This window comes from Marmota monax, unplaced genomic scaffold (genome assembly GCF_021218885.2).
Source record: "Marmota monax isolate L192 unplaced genomic scaffold, Marmota_monax_Labrador192_F-V1.1 WCK01_AAM20220418_F8-fsc00056, whole genome shotgun sequence".
NCBI classification, from domain to species: domain Eukaryota; kingdom Metazoa; phylum Chordata; class Mammalia; order Rodentia; family Sciuridae; genus Marmota; species Marmota monax.
This window is the reverse complement of record NW_026695212.1, coordinates 6,800,670-6,822,228: the sequence shown is the minus strand read 5'-3', so window position 1 is coordinate 6,822,228 and position 21,559 is coordinate 6,800,670. Positions and strand designations below refer to the sequence as shown.

At 37.7% G+C, this 21,559-nt stretch overlaps 1 protein-coding gene across 1 annotated transcript in view; it reads right to left on the bottom strand.

The window, feature by feature from the left end:
- Window positions 1–21,559, bottom strand: part of Myrfl (myelin regulatory factor like) — a 126,705-nt gene that overhangs the window by 81,301 nt on the left and 23,845 nt on the right. Inside the window, exon 2 of the mRNA XM_046430657.2 lies at window positions 9,193–9,283. Within this exon, the coding sequence (XP_046286613.2) occupies window positions 9,193–9,283 (91 nt within the window). The remainder of the gene's footprint in view (window positions 1–9,192; window positions 9,284–21,559) is intronic.

Genomic DNA, 21,559 nt, shown 5'->3' with positions numbered 1-21,559 from the left:
TCAGCAACCCAGTGACACCCTGTCTCTAAACAAAATACAAAAAAGGGCTGGGGATGTGGCTCAGTGATTGAGCACCCCCCTGGATTCACTCCCCAGTACCAAATATATATATCCAAAGACAATGGAAAGTGGAAAAAAGAGCAACAAGACTCTGGAGGAGCATTGAAATTTTGAAGAAGGCAATGGCAGAGAGTGCGTTACCTGGTTATAGCTTTTTGCCTGAAGGCTGATCAATGTTAGAATATAGAATAGATAAAACATCAATAAAAACCCACAATTATTCTGGCCTGAAGAACAAGAAGACAGAGTTTGGGACAGTCATGGCTGGTGAAAAAAAAATTGCAAGGGAAATATTGGAAAACAGAGGTACAGAAAGAGGGAATTCGGATTCTGTGCGTAACTGCCCAAGTCTCTTGCTGAGCTGAACTATGGATATGTGTGTGGGGCAGGAACAGAAATGTAGGCTACTTCCCCAGAGACCGTTTATGGTTTGGGTCTAAGCAAAGCAGTTGCCTACTAAAACAAGAAATTTACTCTTCAGAGAAATATGAAAGAATCCCTGTGTTCCGGGACAGCAGTGTATATCGATGGTTTTAAAATTGAGATTTAAAAATTTTAACTTTTCCTTATAATTTACTCTCCAAACTTAACCACAGCTTCTTTTTTATTTCATGGTAATTTAATCCTTTCCATTCTCAATGCAATTTAATATATTTAAAGAAATTTTGCAGTTCTTTTCAGAGAATTTGAAGGAAGGATTAATGATAGTTTCCTTCAAAACTAAGCAAACTGTTAAAATCAAGGGTGTTGATGAACCTCAAGAAAAATGCTATTATTTGAGATTGTTCTGCCCTGCTGAGTCCTCTGGACTCAGACTCACAACCATTGTGCTGAGTCTTGCAGGTGTAATCTCGCCTCCTCTTTACAACCTCCATGTAAAAGGGTACTGTTATTGTTTCTAATCCACAGGTGATGAAACCCAGGTTAAGATTATTCATCCTGCACTACTCTCCACACTGGAGATGGAGGTTCACCACTAGAGTTTACCCCCTAAATATCAGGATGTAAATGCAGACCATCCTAATTCAATTAATCATTACAGGTTATTTTGTTTTGCACAAATATATCCTTAGAGTGGAGGAATACAGGGTAATGCATTGGCCCAATCTTCCTCTTTCTACATCAGTTTGAACCCAGGAGTCAAGTCAGCCAATGAACTCAGCTGTTAACAAGTTCTTCTCACAGAACAACTTGTACCTCACGCCCTCTTGCAACATCACATTAAAGAGCTTATTGGCCCTCTCCACAGGTGGCAAAATTGAGACATGCGGCTGGTAATCAGCTCCTAACTCTTTATGTCATCCAACCCCAATAAGCTAGGTCCTAAGTAAAATCCTAATATCAGATGCTGAAGCTCATCCATTAGGACGAAATAAAATGAAACCTAGAGCAGATTCCTTCATGACTTCATGTGTCTCTACATAACCCCTTCTTAGGAAGTCACCTATTCAAACACCCTCCCCCCAGGTAACTCAGTGTACTCAATTGGTTCCCTCTTACCCTGTATGCAGGGCCTCAAGGCCAACCTAAAGCTCATTAGGATATCAACCCCCATCCAGCATACTTAAGCAAACCAAACTACTAATTATACATGTGCTACATATCCTTTCTACCTGTCGTTGACAGTGATTCTGTAAGATTATACCCACTAAAGACATCGTAGCAACCTATGATGCTCAAATTTTCCTGTGAGTGATTGATGTGAGTATACCCCATGTTGTTACCACAGTGAAGACCTCTCCTAACAATGCAGTTCTTGGAATGTATCCCCAATGTTAAGTGATATGTGACTGTATTGGCTTGGAACTTGAGAGGTGGGCAAGGGAGGCGTGTTCATGTGACCTAATGCAGAGCTTCTCAGACCATAATGTGGATATGAAACCCACAGAAATCCTGTCAAAATGTTGATTCTGATTCAGCGTTTCTGTGTGGGGCCTGAAATGCCACACTTTTAGAACCCAGGAGATACCAATGCCACGGCTCTCTGGCTCCTACTTTGAGTACAGGAAAGCAGCCGGTGAACTCTGGGCAATTTTTTTTTTTCCCTCAAGGAAATGAAGCCTGTCTTGCATAGCTGCTAGCCTTTTTCTCCCAGAACTTTCCTTTCTCTACACTCTCTCTCACACCCAATCTTGTGTATTTTCCACTGCACCCTCTGGAGTTTCATACTGCCCCTTACATTTCTTGCTCCCCCTCTCCAAGTAGCATTCCACATCTGGACACTTCCCAGGATATCCCATCACTCCAGCTCACCTATGAAGAGTTATGGAAAATAATAATCCTACAAAACAACCCCCAAAGAGAAGCTGAGAGATAATGCAGCTCAGGAGGAGGGAGTGGAAACTAGCCAAGCATTGACCTTCCAGTAAATCCTTTCCTGATAACATCGGGTGAATACTGAATATTAGGCTCTGCACTTTGACCTTCCCCCATTGCAAATTAGTCCTATTTATACACAGTAAATACTGAACAATAGGCCCTGAAGGATGGAGGCATATACTGAAACTCTGGAAGACAATAAATTCCAGAAGAAGAAATACCCACCCTCACAATCTGGACTCCTATCTCTCCAGGTAACAATGAATTTCAACCTTTTACAGCTGCCCTCCAGAGACAAAAGTTTTAACCTTCATAACTAGCCCCTGACTGCCAAACAAACGGCACACCCACAAGTTCCAATGATGAAACTCCCTAATTGTTCCCTATAAAACCAAAATCCCCTCTGTAATCGATGGCCATTTTCGCATCCAGAAAATGAGTTCCCACGCTGCCCAAGTCCCTGAAGAACAATAAATGGCTTCCCTGAATCTGTTGAGGTCTGCACCTATCATTTTGCGCTTACAACCGGTGTACCTAGTAGAATAACCTAGAAAATCAAAGAGGGCCTCAGCCTGCTCCTCTAGACAATTAGGTACCTGGACTCTATCACATGTGGAGATAAAGCATTAAGGGCAATTTGCAGGAACCTTCACATGCTGATAGGACTGGTCCCAACTCTGCCTGACAATTTGATTTTCACAGAAGGATGAGAAAGTCCTAAGTAGCAAATCCCAATCTCATATGTGAATACTTGCCTACTAAAAGGGGTCTGTAGCTAAATAAATTTGAGGAATGTGAAATATCATTTCCCTTCTCCAGTTTCTCATTAGCGCATCAAAAGCTTTGAGAAGTGCTTCTGAAAAAACAAAAAGATGCTCATTTAATTTGGTTTAAGCCAGTGAGCCACAAGTTTATTTACTGATTATGGAATTTTCTTTCTTTCCCCACAGCAGCTCCTGGAACAAATTTCCTATAGAGCATTTAGGGGGAAATTTGCTTTACAAAACCAATACTTCTTGTTTTTAATGCATTTATATAGTTCTGAAAAATCTGTCTATGACATTCAATCCAGCTCCTGGTAATTTTGTAGCCTAGTGGTATTTTAGATCATTTAGATAAGGAGTTGTCACTGACATTGTTTAAAGGCACAATACAGGGCAATTTAGAACAAAGTAAGTAAGTAAGGATTTGTAGTAAACCCAGGTTGGAATCTCAGCTGGGCTCCCTCAGGCAAAAACCAAGAAAACCCTGGCCATGGGGGCAATTGGGAGAAATCCTGCCAACCTGCCTAAAGAGCCTGGTGTGAGAAATACTCAGAACACAGAGTGTTTGTGCAGGTTGTGATGACCACTGAACCAGCCAGCATCCCTGCGGCCCGGGACTAGACCTGTTTCTGCTTGTTCCCACAGAGACATACTGCAGCCCCACCTCCCTGCCTGCACCTGAGCACTTACCAAGTAGAGACAGGTTATCTGATCTGAGGACTTTAATGATCGTGAACTCCCCGTCAATCTTTACAAAACTGAGGCTCAGATCCATTCTGAATCACACCCTTTTTTGGGGGGTGGGGAGCAGTTCCAGAGATTGAACTCAGGGGCAATAGACCACAGAGCCACATCCCCAGCCCTATTTTGTATTTTATTTAGAGTCAGGGTCTCTTTGAGTTGCTTAGCACCTCGCTTTTGCTGAGGCTGCCCTTGAACTCTTGATCCTCCTGGCTCAGCCTCCCGAGCCCAATCAAACCTTTTGATAGATAATTTTAGACACTTTTAAAATATTTCCCCAAGAATGACACTGACCAAATTATATTGTTATACCATGTACATGAATGTATATGTAATAATGAATCCTGTTATATATCATTTAAATGCACTAATAAAAATGTGGAAAAAAATAAAATAAAATATATTTCCCTGAGATTCAGATTTCTTCAAAACATTTCCTAAAATATTCATTAATCTACAAACTATATGCAGGAGAAAGGGCATGTTTTCTGGAGCCAGGCAGATTTTTATCCCAGTTTTGCTACTGATTGAGCTAGGGAGTCTCACTTAACCTCTCAGACTCCTCCTCTGTAAAATATACACAATAAATTTAATATTACAAAAATACTATCTATTTGGCTGCTTTGTTAAGAGAAGGAAATATGTAACATCAAATATGAGGTTAAATAAATGACTGTATAAAGTGCAAAGAACAAGGCCCAACACTTAGTAAATGCCCAACAATATTAACTTCCTTCTCTACATCATCTACAACCTGCCCCCTCAAAACACCCCCAAAGATAAGGAGGAAATATTTTGGGGCAAACTAAGTCTGGAACTCAGTTGCAACAGGGAAGCCTATAAGTGGATATCTGCAGGCCTGCAGGAATGCCTGTTATCACTATGGACACAAAGAATACAACATTGATCACCTGAATTCACACCAGCTGCTTGGACAGAGTGAGCCATGTGAGGGTAAGTGCAGGGGCAACTGGTGTTCCTGGAGCCAAAGAGCTGGCTCAGAGTATATGGGCTCAGACGCTTGGCAGCACACTAGCTCTGTAGGGATGTGTGTGTGTTTAACTCACCTGCTTACAAAATGTTGAGGCTCTCTTCTTCCCAGAGTCTGTTGGCAAGGATGTTTCCATTGGCAAAGAGTAGTAAGAGCCAGGTACTAGAAATATCCACAAATAGGTTTCCCCTTGACTATTGAGATTCTGGCCTGATTTTGCTCTCTGTCTTGGCAGGGACACTTATAGTCATGCCAAAGTGGGCTCAGTGACAGAACAGAGATGACAATGTCAGAGGAGGGCCAGTGAACAGAAAGACAGATCAGTTGAAATTATCCAATATGAACAAAAGAGACGAGAAAATTGAAAATATGAAGTGAACCTCAGAAAACTGTGTACAATATCAAAAGGTCTAACATTTGGATTGTTGGAGTCCTAGAAGGAGAAAAGAAAGACATTGGTACAGAAAAAACAAATATAAGGACATAACAGCTGAAAACTTTCCGGATGTAATGAAAAGTACAAGTTTACAGTTTCAAAGTTGAGCAAGTCTCAAACAGTACACTTTCAAAGAAAACCATGCTTGTACTCAGACACATTACAATCCAAGATAAAGAAAACTTCTACCAAGGGGGTGGGCATTTTGTACAGGGAACAATAATTCAAATCATTGTCTATTTCTCATCAGAAATCATGGAGACCTGAAGATAGTGGGTCAACCTTTTAGGAGTGCTAAAAAGAAAAAGCTCCTTTTGATCAAGATTTCTACATCTAGAAAAAAAAAATACTTTAAGGGACTGGGGTTGTGGCTCAGTGGTAGAGTGCTTGCCTAGCATGTGTGAGGCACTGGGTTCAATCCTCAGCACCACATAAAACTAAATAAATAAAATAAAGGTATTGTGCCCATATACAACTAAAAGATTTTTTAAAAAAAAAATCTACTTTAAGAATGACAGTAAAATAAATACATTTTCAGTGGAGGAAGACTAAAAGAACCCATTACCAACAGATCTGCTATAAATAAAAAAAAGGCTAAGGGGCTCTTACAGTGAAAGACAACCCCAGAAACAATATTAGAGCTTCCCAAATGAAGAGGACCAACAAAAATGATAAATGCTTAGGTCACTATAATGAACGATTTTTCTTCTTCTTAAATTCTTCAACATGTATGAAAGTAGAAAGCAAAAATTATAACAGTGTCTAAAACTTTTAAACGTATGTAGCTACAGTACGCTCATATCAAAACACAGATATGCAGCTAAACCAAACAGAAAGAAAAATGTATAGTGTCACCTGCTTAAATTAGCAAAGAATGGTCTCCTGTTAAGAACTAAGTTTCCACCTCAAGAAACTAAAAAAAAAAAAAAAAGAAAAGCAAACTAAACCCAAAGCAAACAGAAGAATGAGAATAAGAATGGAAGTTAGTGAAACTGAAAACAAGCCCAACAGACCAAAATCAATGAAACCAAAAGCTGGTTATTTGAAAAGAGAGATAAAATTGATCTATGAATAGCCAAATAGATGAAAAAATCTCAACACTGCTAATCATCAAGGAAATGCAGATGAAATCACAATGATATACCATCCCACCCTAGTTAAAATAACTATTATAAAACAAACAACAACAAAAATGGTAGCAAATAGGTAGAGAAAGGAGAACTCAAATACTATGGGTCAAAAGTAACTACAGCCATTATTGAAAGCAGTATGGAAGTTCCTCAAAAACTAGAAATAGGACTATCATATGATCCAGCAGTCCCACCATTGGTACATAAGAAAGGAAATGAAATCAGTAGTTTGAAAAGATCTGTACTTTTATATTTATGGCATCACTATCCACAATAGCCAAGATGATGGAATCACATAGTCAACTTCAGTGTCCAGTGGATGAATAGACAAATGTAGTGAGATACATATAACATTGTGTGTATATATAAAATACATTACATATACATAAAACATTGCATGTATACACATTTTATGTGTGTATTTATTTATTTATTTAAACAAAAGCTAATTCAAAATGAATCACAGACATAAATGTAAAATGTAAACCTCTAAAACTCAGAAAAAAAATTGGGGGACTTGGATCAGGCAAACTCTATATTTCTTAGATATAAAGCACAAATCATATAAGAAAAATTCTATAAACTGAACATTAAAATTAAAATTAAATTAACTTTTGCTCTGAAAAAAAAAGATACTGTTAAGAGAATGAGAACATAAGCTACAGACCAGCAAAAAGTACTCACTAATAACATATCTAATAAAATTCTTATATACAGAATAAACTTTAAATTTTCTCAACAATAAGATAAAAGTAACTCTAACTTTTTTTTAATGGGCAAGAGATTTGAACAGAAACTTAACCAAAGAAAATGTCTGAATGGCAAATAAGCTCATGAAATGAAATTAAAACACAACGAGATGCCACTACAAACCTGTTTGGATGGCTATGTTAAAATTTTTTCAATTGACAATATGAAGAATGAATGATGGAAAGAAGCAGCTAGAAACCTCATCATGACTAATGGTAATAAAGCAGTATGGTCACTCTGAAAAAGGTGGCAAGTTTTACAGTTTAACATATGAATGATCATATATTGGATCATTCATTATGACTTAGCAGTCCTTATTCTAAGTACTTACTCTAGAGAAGTTTAAACTTTTGTTTGTTTGTTTTGGGGATCAAACCCAGGGCCTTCTGCATGTGAGGCAAGCACACAACGAACTGAGCTATATCCCCAGCCCTGAGAAATTTCAACTTTTGATGACACAAAAATCTGTACATGAATGTTTATAGAAATATTATTCATCATTGCCATAAAGTGGAAATAATCAAAATATCCTTCAATGGATAAATGGATAAGCAAATTCTCTCCCAGGAATAAACAGGAATGAACTATTGATAAGAAGACAATCTGTTCATTGAGAAATGGAAGATCCAAAAGGTTATATACTGTGTGTTTCATTTATGTGATATCCTGGAGAAAAGCAGAACTATAGGGATAGAGAACAATTCAGAGGTTACCAGGGGTTAGGGTAGGAGGTTTGACGACAAAGGGGAAAAGGAAAAGAAATTTTGCAGGTGAAGGAACTGTTCTGTGTCCTGACTGGGAGAGTAGTGATGTGACTTTATGAATTTGTCAAAACTTACAGAATTATATACAAAAAAAATTGAGTTTAACTGTGTCTAAATTAAGAATAAAAAAGAAAGACATAGGGACTGAGGCTGTAGCTCAGTGGCAGAGCACTTGCCTACCACGCCTGAGGCACTGGGTTCGCTCCTTAGCTCCACATAAAAATGAAACAAATAAAATAAAAGCAAGCTGTCCATCTACAACTATAAAAAAGAAAAGAAAGAACTATCCATATTAACATTAGAAAATAAGGGCAGTAGCCAGGTGCAGTGACAATCCCGGTAACTTGGAAGGCTGAGGCAGGAGGATTGCAAGTTTGAGGCCAGCCTGGGCAACTTAGCAAGACCCTGTGTAAAAAATTTTAAAAGGAAGGAAAAAAAAGAAGGGAAGGGAATGAAAGCAGAAACCAGTGAAATAGAAAACAGAAAAACAATTAAGAGTATAAATTTAATCTGGTTCTGTGAAAAAGCTAGGAAAATTGATAAACCTCCTGTTAGATTGATAGAGAAAAACAAAGGTACAAACTACTGATATTAAGAACAAGAGAATCATCACCACATTAAAATATAATAAGGGCTGGGCACGATGGTGCATGCCTATAATCCTGCAACTTGGGAGGCTGAGACAGGAGGATCGTGAGTTCAAAGCCAGCCTTAGCAACAGTGAGGCACTAAGCAACTCAGTGAGACTCTGTCTCTGAATAAAATACAAAATAGGGCTGGAGATGTGGCTCAGTGGTTGGGTGCCCCTAAGTTCAATCCTGGTACTGATAGATAGATAGATAAAATATAATAAGGAAATATGAAGAACTTTGTACCAATGGACATATGCACCAGACAAATTCATTGAAAGACACAAACTGCCTAAGCTGACAACTACCAATTAATAACCTGAAGAGTTCCATATCCCAAAGATATCAAATCAGTTGCAAGGGCAGGGGTTGAAGGGAACAGGGGGAACTTCCCACAAAGAAAACTCTAGGCCTTGCTGGTGAAATCTGCCAAAGAAGATTGATATTATAATAGAAAGTTGGTATTATATAATAATTAGAAGAAATAATACCGATCCTACCAAACTCTTTTGGGAAAAAAAATGGAAAAGGAGGGATCATTCCCAGTTCATTTAATTATTTCATAATTTCTTAAACATTACAGGGAGAGCAGTTTTCTCATTACTTACAAGGCCCCCAAATCAAAGTCATTGCCCAAGAACTCTTCCAGCAGACTCGTGTCCAGGGCTGGGTTCTCCAGAGTGCCATTGGGCCCCTGAGCTGCAAAGGCAAATTGAAAATCTTAAGAGCCATGAAGATTTCAGAATGACTGTTAAACACTTAGACAAACTCATACCCCAAGATTTCAAAGCAACAACATAGCACAATGCATTTATTGAGAGTGTGGTCTGTCTTTCTTCCATTTAAGAATTTCCTTCAGAAATCTCTTTAGATGCCACCCTCCTCCAGCAAGTCTTCAGGCTGGGTAGGTGCCCCTTTTATGTGCTTCCAAAACACTGAATGCTTTCTTTACCTTAAATGCTATTAAAATATTATTATATTGATACAATCACTTATTATAGTGATACAATCACTTCGGTGTTCATATTAGCACAATTTACAACAGCCAAATTATGGACTCAGCCCAGATACCCATCAATAGATGAATGGACTAAGAAACTGTGGTTTAGCCAGGCATGGTGATGCATGCCTGTAATCCCAGTGACTCAGGAGGATTATGAGATCAAAACCAGCCTTAGCAATGGTGAGGCAATAAGCAACTCAGCAAGATCCTGTCTCTAAATAAAATCCAAAACAGGGCTGGGGATGTGGCTCCGTGGTCCAGTGCCCCTGAGTTCAATCCTCAAAAAAAAAGAGAGAAAGAAAGAAATTGTGGTTTATATACATAATGGGGTTTTACTCTGCCATAAAGAAGAATGAAATTAAGGCACTTGTGGGTAAATGGATGGAAACACAGAATATCATTACTAAGCGAAATAAGTCAGACTCAGAAAGTCAAGGGTCAAATGTTTCCTCAGATTTGGAAGTTAACAAATTAAGGGGAAGAAGGTGGTGATGAAGGGAGGGATCAGAAATCATAAAGATATAGGGAAGATCAGTGGAGTAGAAGAAGACAATAGAGAGGGAGGAGTGATGGGAAAGGGAAGGAAATCCAGAATTCAACAAAATCACAATATGTGCATATGTAAATACACCATGGGGGATTTCACCTTCATGTATATGTAGAATGCACCAATCAAAAATAAATAAATAAATGGGCGAGAGGAAGATCAGTAGAGTCTAGAAAGGAGAATTGAGAAAGGGGGAAAGGGGGGAAAGAGGAATATGGGAACTCAAATAGAGTTAATAAAATCCCACGCATGTAGATTTTGTCCAAATGAACCCAACTACTATGTATAAATATAATACTCTAATAAAAAAAAATTGTGCACTTGTGCTTTTCTCTCTTACTCTCCCTGCCCCTCAATTCTATAAAAGCAAGGATTATGTTTTCCTTATTGTATCCACAAGGATCCATGGCATAGAAGAGACAAGCAGTAATCATTTATTGGATAGGTTTGGTGGATGGATGGACAGACGAACAGTTATATGGCTGGTTTGTTGGTTGATGAATAATTTTGTCATGCTCAACAAAAAGTTCAACATCTCACTTTATTTTTGTAGACCTCTTAAAATATAATACAACTGTTCTGTCCTTTTTCTTAATTTGGAAAATGAAAATAAATTTGTTGGTTTCTGCCTGATTATAATATATATTGTTAGAATTTTCAAAGAATCTAAAATGTAATGTGGCAATATATATTATAAAGAAGACAAAACCATCTTTATATGCTGATACCATAACTTTATACCTAGCAAACCAGATAAATAACTGACAATTAGAAATGATCAAAAAATTAAATAGATTGGTTGATCAAAATTAAATGTTAAAACTGATGCTATTAAAAAATAATAACCAGCCAACTATTTATATGGACATCATGGGTGGGGGTAGGGGTTCCATTCAAAATTACAAGAGTATGAAAAATTTAAATGTATACTTAGGGACAATTTTTTTTTTAACTAAAAAAAATAATTTAAAAAAATCCTCCATGAAGGGCTTTAAGAAGAGATTTTAAAAAATGGAAAGACCTACACTGTTGGTTGAAAAGTTCAATATTGCAAAGCCTTTCTAATTGATTTGCGTGCTGCTCAAATAAAATAATCCCCACATTTAGATGTTTTGAAACAATTCTCTGAAATATTTAACATTTGGAAGAATACATATGCAAGAATGACCAGGAGGAGTAATGAGTACTGAGATACACAAATGAATGCATCAAAGGAATGCAAATCCAAGGCAGAGAAATATTACATATATGTATGACATATGGAATTTTCGTACGTATTATGTATATACTTTGACCACCAGCAAGAAAAGGGTGATTATTCGGTAGACATTGTGGGGAAAATTGGCTAGACATTTAGGTAAGAAAACCTGGTTCATTTTCTTACTTCAACATCAAATTTCAGATAGATCAAAGATCAATGTGAAAATGAAATCATAGAAAAAAAAAGTTCTTATGAAAAGATATGAAAACCAGAAATGATAAAGAAGATTGAGAAATTTCACTTTACACTTTTTTTTTTGAGGAAAAAGGAACATTTAACATTTTGTTTTGAATTAATTTTAAACCTATGGAGAAGCTATAAGAAAACAAAGGAATTCATATATGCCTTTCACCAAGATTCACCACTTGCACTATATTACACTTGCACTATTCTCCCTCCTCGCCTCATACACATGCACATATATAAACACATACCACACACTCTCCTATCGTACTTCTCTGAATCATTGAAAATATGTTGCTTTTATCCCTGATGTTTCATAGTGTGTTTTCAAGTACAAAAACATTACTTTCACAATCATAATTCAATTATAAAAATCAGGACTGTCAACGTTATACAGTTTTTTTATTTGTTCTTTTCAGTTATACATGACAGTAGGATGTATTCTGACATATCACACATACATGGAGTATAACTTTCCATTTTTATGGTTGTACATCATGTGGAGTTTCACGGGTCTGATTCATTTTACTGTCTTTCCCATTTCCATCCTCCCTCCCTTTCCCCCATTCCACTCCATGGAGGAACCTCCCCTCTTTATCCCTACCACCTATTGTGAGTCAGCATCCACATATCAGAGAGAACATTTGACCTTTGGGTTTTGGGGACTGATTTATTTCACTTAACATGATATTCTCTAGTTCCATATATTTGCCAGCAAATGCCATAATTTCATTCTTCTTTATGTCTGAGTAAAATTCCATTGTGTGATACAGTTTTATTTTATAACTTACATTCCATATTCAAATTTTGCCTATTGTCTCAATAATGTTGTCTAAAGTGTTAATAATGTTAAGAAAGAATCTAATCCAGGATAACACAATTCATTCAGTTGCCATGAGTTTTTAGATTTTTTAAAAAAGATGTTTTATAAAATTCTATTCAACTTTAGTTTGCCTCATATTTTCTCATTTGAATGGTTACATTCAAATTACATGTGTTTGGCAAGACTATTACATAAGTGATATTATGTCCTTTTTAGTGACTTACACCAGGAAGATAATAATGCCTCATTATTTATGTTAATATTCATCCCTTGTTTATGGTACGTCTGCCAGCTTTCTCTACTGTACTACTTTTCCTTTTGTAATGTGTGGAAAATTGAAAGTGGGAAAATATTTTGTTTCTTATAAAAATTATTACCCAAAATATTTAGCACTCTTTGATTATCATAAGTATAATAGAAGAAAAAAAATGAAAGACAAACTGTAAAATATTTTTAATACATATGAAAAGAATCAAAATTCTTCATATATAAAATGTTCTTTCAACAATACCATCAACATCAACACCTCCCCTAGGAAAATAGTAGAGAATGATAAAGGGCAGTTTACAAAGTACGAAATCTTAAATCTTACTAAGGAACAGAATTTAAAAGATCAGAAAAATATTTTTTGCCTACCAAATTCACATATATTCAGAGAACTACTAAAACCCACTGGTAATGACAATGGAAATAATAAGTCCCTCTGTTCACGGCTGGCTGAAAGGAGCATAAATTAAATAATCTCTCTGAGAGTAATTTAGTACGTTTCTAAATATCTTAATGTGCATATTTACATTGACCTAGAGTTCTACTTTAAATTTACTCTAATGGAAAAGTCACATAAATGTTTTTTTTAAATGTGCAGAAGAATATCATGGCATGCTTTTTTATAATAACAGAAGATTGGGAATAATTGACTGTGAATATAGAATTGACATTCTTTCCATGAAATGTTATGCAGACATTTAATAAATTCTGCAATGGTTCAAGAGAAAGAAATCAGGTACCCAGGAATTTTTTTCCCAAAGATAAAGGCAAAAGAGAGACAATTTCAAAACAAAAAAGTTCAGGGGATAAAATTTTCATGAGCCTTTCTTGAAAATCATTCCTTGACAATGAAATTCCACCAATCAAGAATAATTCAAAATAAAGAACTTGGTAAAACAGAACCTGAAGAGGAAATAAACTCATGAACCATGAATTCGTATAAATTGGGATTTTGACTGAACATCTAGGAAAGAGTAGCTACAGATGGAAAGTTAAAAGTAAGAAACTCTAAGGAAGAATAATATAAGCAATAAAAATTAGGAGTTTGAAAGTAGAATATGTAATACTAATCGTGTCCTCACATCTCAGAGTGCATCTTCACCACCTTTTTTAGTCACTTTTTTTTTTAACTATAATGAACTACATGAGGCAAGCTAAGTTATAAAGAACAGAGGCTTATTTAGTTTGCAGTTGGGGAGGTTCAAGAGTATGGTGCTGACATTGGCTAAGTTCCACTAGTGACCTTCTGGCCGTCAGAGTTCCAAGGTAGTACACAGCAAGAGACAGGGAATATATATGTCTAGATATGTTCGGACTCTTCTTATAAAGCCACACAGATTTAATAACGGGGGCTCCAATCTAATGACCTTATCTAAACCATCACTTTTCAAAGGTCTCACCTCAATACCACAGTTGGATTAAGTTTCCAACTTCTTAATCCCGTTAACACGTGGATTTGGAGATTGAACTGCAGGAGCTCAGGGGAATAAATCACATTCAAACACGGTACTACCTACATGTTCAAATGTAGGCAGTACATTCAGGTTTTAAAAAACTACTCCAAATTTTTAATAACTTTCTCAGTTCTTAACCTTGGAAGAATCCTTTGGAACTGATATCTCTAAGGGTAAATAAGCAACTATATTAAATTCTGTAATCCCTAGAGTTTCTTTTGATTCTGTTAAATTCAAGTAAAATTAATATGGTGAATTACTATAGTACATTAATGTACTATAAGGTTTTTATTGATTTTTAAAAAATAAATTACAATGGAATGCATTACAATTCCTATTACACACATACAGCACAATTTTTCATAACTCTGTATATAAAGTGTGTTCACACCAATTTGTGTCTTCATACATGTACTCTGTATAATGATGTCCATCACATTCCACCATTCTTGCTAATCCTCTGCCCGCTCCTTTCCCTCCCACCCCTCTGTCCTATCTAGAGTTTGTCTATCCATCCACCTATTTATTCTTCTATCTGTAAATATTCATAGGTGATAAATAATATTCCCCCACTACCAACACTGGTTAGGTTATAGAATTCAAAGTTATTTCACATTTTTCAAAAATAATCATTTTACATGTTGGAAAAATATTTTGTACAACTTTGTACAAAATGACATTCTAAGATAATTTAAAAACAAAATTGCCAAAATAAATTCAAAGATTAAAAAAAAAGTCTAAAATGACTAGTATCCATGAAATAAACGTAGAAAATGTTCCCCCATGGCCCTCACCCTACACTTACATGAAAGAGCAAGATCCAATGGCATATGTCATCTTTTAGAACTTCAGCAATGTTATAATTCCTCCACTAATTTCACAATTCGGAACATAGAGAAAGAAGAAAAGTCTCCAGATACCTTTAATGAAGTCAGCAGAAAACCAATGCCCAAATCTGACATAGGTGAAATATATAAAGGAAACTACAGACTAATATTGTCTGTGAATATTACACTCAAGTCCTAAATGGAATGTTGCCAAGTGGAATTTGAGATTAAGAGAATTTATCATCAAGGAACACAAGGATGATTCAATATTACCATTCACATTCTAAAAGTAAAAAGTATTTGACCTTCTTGATCAATGCCAATAGGCACGGAATATTCCACATGGATTCCAATGACTAGATCCTTAAGATTATATACATCCATATACACATAATATTTGTCATATATATATATGTGTGTGCTAGAAAACACACATCAAATAACAACCAAAGTCATGTTTAATAATTTAAAAGCTAGAATTGTTTCCATTAGTATTGGGGAAAAAAAGCCTTTTTGTTACCATGTTATTATTTAATACATTAGCTTCTGATGTAATCAGGAAATCAAAATGAGAGGGATAAATGTCAGAAAGGTGAAAGCAATTTGCAGAGGACAATAACTTTAAATTTATAAAGCCAAAGAATACCAACCAAAATGTATTACACATAATGGACTTCAATAAGGAGGCCAAGACAAATGTACCATTTAAAAGCATCAATAGATTTCTATAATCAAAACAACGGCTACTAGGGAAAGTTAATGCAGAAAAATCCCGTTTAGAATAGGAATACAATTCCTAGTAATAAGCTTGATAAAATCAAAAGAAAGCTCTAAAATTCTCATATAATTAAAGGAAGTCTTGAGTAAATAAAAATCATATTTTGGTAGAACAAAAAGAGGTAATAGTATAAATATGTAAATGTTCCTAAATTAATTTATAAATTTAATACAACCACACTTTAAAATTTCTTAAAATAACAAAATGAATCTACAGTTTATATGAAAATTCCTAGGGAAAAAAATAGATGAGTAAATAAGCAGCATTTATTTATTTGTTGGTACTGGGAATTGAACCCAGGGGAGTTTCATCACTGAGCTACATCCTCGTCCTTTTTTTTTTTTTTTTTAATTTTGATAGAGGAGTCTCACTAAGTTGCCCAGCTTGGCTTTGATGCTCCTGCCTCGGCCTCCAGAGTTGCTGTGATTACAGGTGTGTGCCACCACTACTGGCATAAGGGATTTTGGGAGGGGAGGTGGGTACCAGGGATTGAACTCGGGGGCACTCGAACACTGAGCCACATCCCCAGCCCTATTTTGCATTTTTATTTAGAGACAGGGTCTCACTGAGTTGCCTAGCACCTCGCTTTTGCTGAGGCTGACTTTGAACCCACAATCCTCCAGTCTGAGACTCCTGAGTTGTTGGGATTATAGGCGTGCACCACCACACCCAGCAGGATAAGGGATTTTTATTAATAAGAAAGATATTCGAAAGTAATATAAATTTCTTATTGTAGCAATAAACAGACCAGTCTTTTGAACAAAATAAAGTCCATAAATAAAGTCAAATAGATTTATAGGTAGTTAGGTTATGATAAATGCATCATTTCATGTTCATGAAACATGAATAGGTTACATACTATAATCTCACCCTGAATCAAAATAAATTCCTACATATATGGAAGATTTAGATAAAACATAACATTATTTGAAGAAAAAAGGGACATATGTTTGTACATTTTGGAAGGAGAGTTGTTAAACCATGATGGAGACAATGAAAAGCACCCACACAAAATTACTACATAAAAACCGAGTTTTTCAGACCACATAAAAATCAAGGTTGAAAGCAAATGTTATCTCTAAAGTTTTCAATTAATAATTCCCAAATCAAAACCTCTTAATGATTGCCAATATCTTGCTCAACAGAGACAGTTCAGAGGGCAAAAACCATAGCTGTCTCATTCATCACTGTAACTCATCACCTGGCCCTGTTCCCTGGCTCACAGTGGACTGTCAAAGTGTATTGGCTGAATGAGTGAATGAATTACTTGAAAGGACTGGACCGATGGTCCTTGACTTAAAAGGTTACAGCCGGGCAAAGGGGCACACACCCTCAATTCCAGGGACTCTGGGGGCCAAGGCAGTAAAATTATAAGGTAGATACCAGCCTCAGCCACTTGGTGAGACTCTCTCTCAAAAATTAAAAATAAAAAGGATTGTGGATGTGGTTCAGTGGTAGAGCACCCCTGGGTTCAATCCCCCGTATAAAAAAAAAAAAACAAAAAAAAAACCAGCAGTGACCTAAATGGGGCATATGCTCCCTGTTCTGTGTGTCCTTCTTTACCCCATCCTTTCTGCCATTTCTAGTGGGTGGGCAAACATATTTGCACCCTAACAACAAAGGAGTTTGAAATCTGAGTCTCCTTCAGAGCCCTCTGACTAAGCTTTGTCTTATCACTGCCATTTGAGTGGCATGAGAACCTCCCCTGCAGCCATACAATTCCCAAATAATTGTATGGGAGCACCTCATGCCACTGTAGAAAGAGAAAAACTGAGACTGTTTATTTGTGCAAAATGCAGACAGGAGCCAGTTCCGCTGAAGTCAACTGCTCTCTAAAATGCCATGATACACAAACGCACTCAAACCCATTATTTAGAAGGATGTCAAGGACACTGTGTGATGGGCATGTTGTCTTGTTCTTCATGAACTTATGAAGTGTTTTCCAGGTACCTTGATATTCAATACATCAACTGACTTTCACGCCAATATCGCTCATGCTTTATTCTGGCCACAATAAAAAGAATTTGGAAATGGTACAGAATAGAGGACACAGAAACCAATCCACAAAACTACAACTATCTTATATTTGATAAAGGGGCTAAAAGCATGCAATGGAGGAAGGATAGCATCTTCAACAAATGGTGCTGGGAAAACTGGAAATCCATATGCAACAAAATGAAACTGAATCCCTTTCTCTCGCCATGCACAAAAGTGAATTCAAAATGGATCAAGGAGCTTGATATCAAATCAGAGACACGCCGTCTGATAGAAGAAAAAGTTGGCTACGATCTACATTCGGTGGGGTCGGGCTCCAAATTCCTCAATAGGACACCCATAGCACAAAAGTTAATAACTAGAATCAACAAATGGGACTTACTCAAACTAAAACGTTTTTTCTCAGCAAAAGAAACAATAAGAGAGGTAAATAGGGAGCCTACACCCTGGGAACAAATCTTTACTCCTCACACTTCAGATAGAGCCCTAATATCCAGAGTATACAAAGAACTCAAAAAATTAGACAATAAGAGAACAAACAACCCAATCAACAAATGGGCCAAGGACCTGAACAGACACTTCTCAGAGGAGGACATACAGTCAATCAACAAGTACATGAAAAAATGCTCACCATCTCTAGCTGTCAGAGAAATGCAAATCAAAACCACCCTAAGATACCATCTCACTCCAGTAAGATTGGCAGCCATTAGGAAGTCAAACAACAACAAGTGCTGGCGAGGATGTGGGGAAAAGGGTACACTTGTACATTGCTGGTGGGACTGCAGATTGGTGCAGCCAATTTGGAAAGCAGTATGGAGATTTCTTGGAAAGCTGGGAATGGAGCCACCATTTGACCCAGCTATTCCCCTTCTTGGTCTATTCCCTAAAGACCTAAAAAGAGCATGCTACAGGGACACTGCTACATCGATGTTCATAGCAGCACAATTCACAATAGCAAGACTGTGGAACCAACCTAGATGCCCTTCAATAGACTATTGGATAAAAAAAAAATGTGGCATTTATACACAATGGAGTATTACTCTGCATTAAAAAATGACAAAATCATAGAATTTGCAGGGAAATGGATGGCATTAGAGCAGATTATGCTAAGTGAAGCTAGCCAATCCCTAAAAAACAAATGCCAAATGTCTTCTTTGATATAAGGAGAGTAACTAAGATCAGAGCAGGAGAAGAAGATTAACATTTAACAGGGATGAGAGGTGGGAGGGAAAGGGAGAGAGAAGGGAAGTTGCATGGAAATGGAAGGAGACCCTCAGGGTTATACAGTGGAGGGGGTAGAGAGAGAGGAGGGGAGGGGAGGGGAGAGGTGGGGAGGGGGGAGGGTGGAGGATGGGAAAGGCAGCGGAGCACAACAGACACTAGTATGGCAATATGTAAATCAATGGATGTGTAACTGATGTGATTCTGCAATCTGTGTATGGGGTGAAGGTGGGAGTTCATAACCCACTTGAATCAAAGTGTGGAATATGATATGTCAAGAAATTTGTAATGTTTTGAACAACCAACAATAAAAAATTAAAAAAAAAGAATTTGGAGGATTTTCTTCTTTACCTATGTTCTAGAATTGTGGGAAAGTGGAGAAGAGACACCACCAACTGTATTTAGGGACATGTGCTAAGAAGGAAACAGATGGAACATATCCCAAGTGCCTCTCAAATTCGCAAAAGGAGATCCCTAAAAACTGTGATGGTTGGAAATGACCTTGCCCTGGAGTTTAGTCTTGGAGTTAAACTTTGAAGAAAGGATCAGGTAGAGATGGCAGGACAAGACGCATTATCCTTTCCTTGACTCAGCCAATACTTACTAAGCACTTACCATGTGCCCAGAACTGTGCCAAGTTCCAGGGACACAGCAGTGAAAAAAATAAAAGAATATTATAAGGGACTTGCATTCTGGGGGAGGGAAAGGTAGCAACAGTGAGGGTAAGGTAGGATATACATGACATGAAAAATTAAATACGTAAACAGATACATCCAGATACTGATGAAAATAAAGCAGGTGGTATGTATGATAGACTCTTTTTGATTTGGTGGCCTTTGTCAGGCAGGAGGTGCCCCAGAGGATGCCAGGCAGAGGGAATGGGAAGGGCATCAGCCGGGTCTGGACTGTGCTCAGTATATTGAGAAAGGAATCATTCCAGTGTCTAGATCACAAAAGCAAGGGAGTAGGAGAGGAAGTGAGAGCAAAGGAAAACCTTTGTGAAGGAACAAGGTATGCTTTACATGTTTTTAAAGGTTATTGTAGTTGCTTCGTGGGAAAGTGTTATAGGGGGACGAGAACAGAAGGGAGATAAATTTGAACATTACTGCAGTTGTCCAGACAGGGACACTTAGAGTTTGGATTTCTTATTCTAGACTAAGCAAAAGGATAAGCACTTTCCCTGCATTTTCCTATTTAATCTTCATAATAGTCTCAGGATGTGGATGTTAGTATTGATCCCAATTTAGGGATAAAGCCAAGTGATTAACAGACTAACTAACTTGCCCAGAATTGCACAGTTTATAAGTGACACACAGGAAAGCCAACCCAGTCCTGCCTTGAATCCTGAGCATGTTCTCACCACCACCCCTATTCCCCCCTGCCTCCACACTGTACCCCTCCACCTCTGCCAGCAATGCAAGCAACCAAAGAGGACTGGCTTGCTCCCACTGCTTCTCTGGGCTTTGGGCAAGCCAATCGCTAAGAAAAACAGATGGAGGGAGGAATCTGGTTAGTTTCCCACTGAAGCCCCTGCTGGTGTCCCATCTGCTTTATACAGCACCCCCACCCCAATACACACACACATGCATGTGCATGCACACGCGCGCACACACACACGTGCACACACACACAAATTCCCTAGGTAGAAATAGGTGGCTCATAGATTCTAAGACCTGACCAATGTGTCACTTGCACACACTCCCCAGGTGGAAATAGATGGGCCCCAGTTCCCAGGGCCTTCCTGGCATGAGCTGACCAAGCACCTTCATGAGCAAGGAGGATGATCCCTGCAGTAACTGGCTTTGTCTAGGACTCTAAAATCACATCTGCACTTTCCAAACCCAGAGGAAATACTCAACAAAATAAATCTACAGTGTCAGATAAAACTATTTTCAGGAGGTTTTACACACAGAGAGCAACTCTCAACTGGCTCTTAAAATAAATCCTGTGCTTTTAAAAATAATCACTTTTGCTCTAAATATCTGAAACACTTGTTTATAACACCCAAGCCTGCGATGAGTGCATCCCTGGACATCCTGTTTCCTGTCTGGGAGGCTCAGCTGCATACCTTGATTCCACCTTTTTCTACATATGCCTTTGAGGCTGGGAAGGGCTGCCACAGTCCTGCTCACAAGAGAAGCTTCCCAGGGCCCCTGGGAGTATGGAGCAGCTGAATTTGGTTGCTTTTGAAAAGTAAGGCCTTTCTTCACTCTAGTTCTATACCTCCTCTTCCAGGCACAGAAACAGTTGCAGTAGGCTGACCTGTCCTGCCACCTTGTAAAGTACTGGGTTGTGAGGTTATGAGGGAGTACACAGGCAAAGCCAAGTTGCACTCACAGGACCTACTAATAAACATATATATGCCTCTGGGGCCTCTCCAAGGTGTGAGCATGGGAGGCACTGCAAAGACCTTTCATTCTCCCTGCCGCCTCCACCCACCTGCCCATCCACCACCCACAAGTCCTGTGTAAAGACCCTTCTGGTTTCCTTTGGATAGGTCCCCTTCCCAAATCACTTTCTACAAGCTTAACACATACTCTTGTTCCTTTCTTCATCAGTTATTTCATCCTCTGTGACACACAACAATGCCAGAAGACAGGCAAGATGTCAACATGT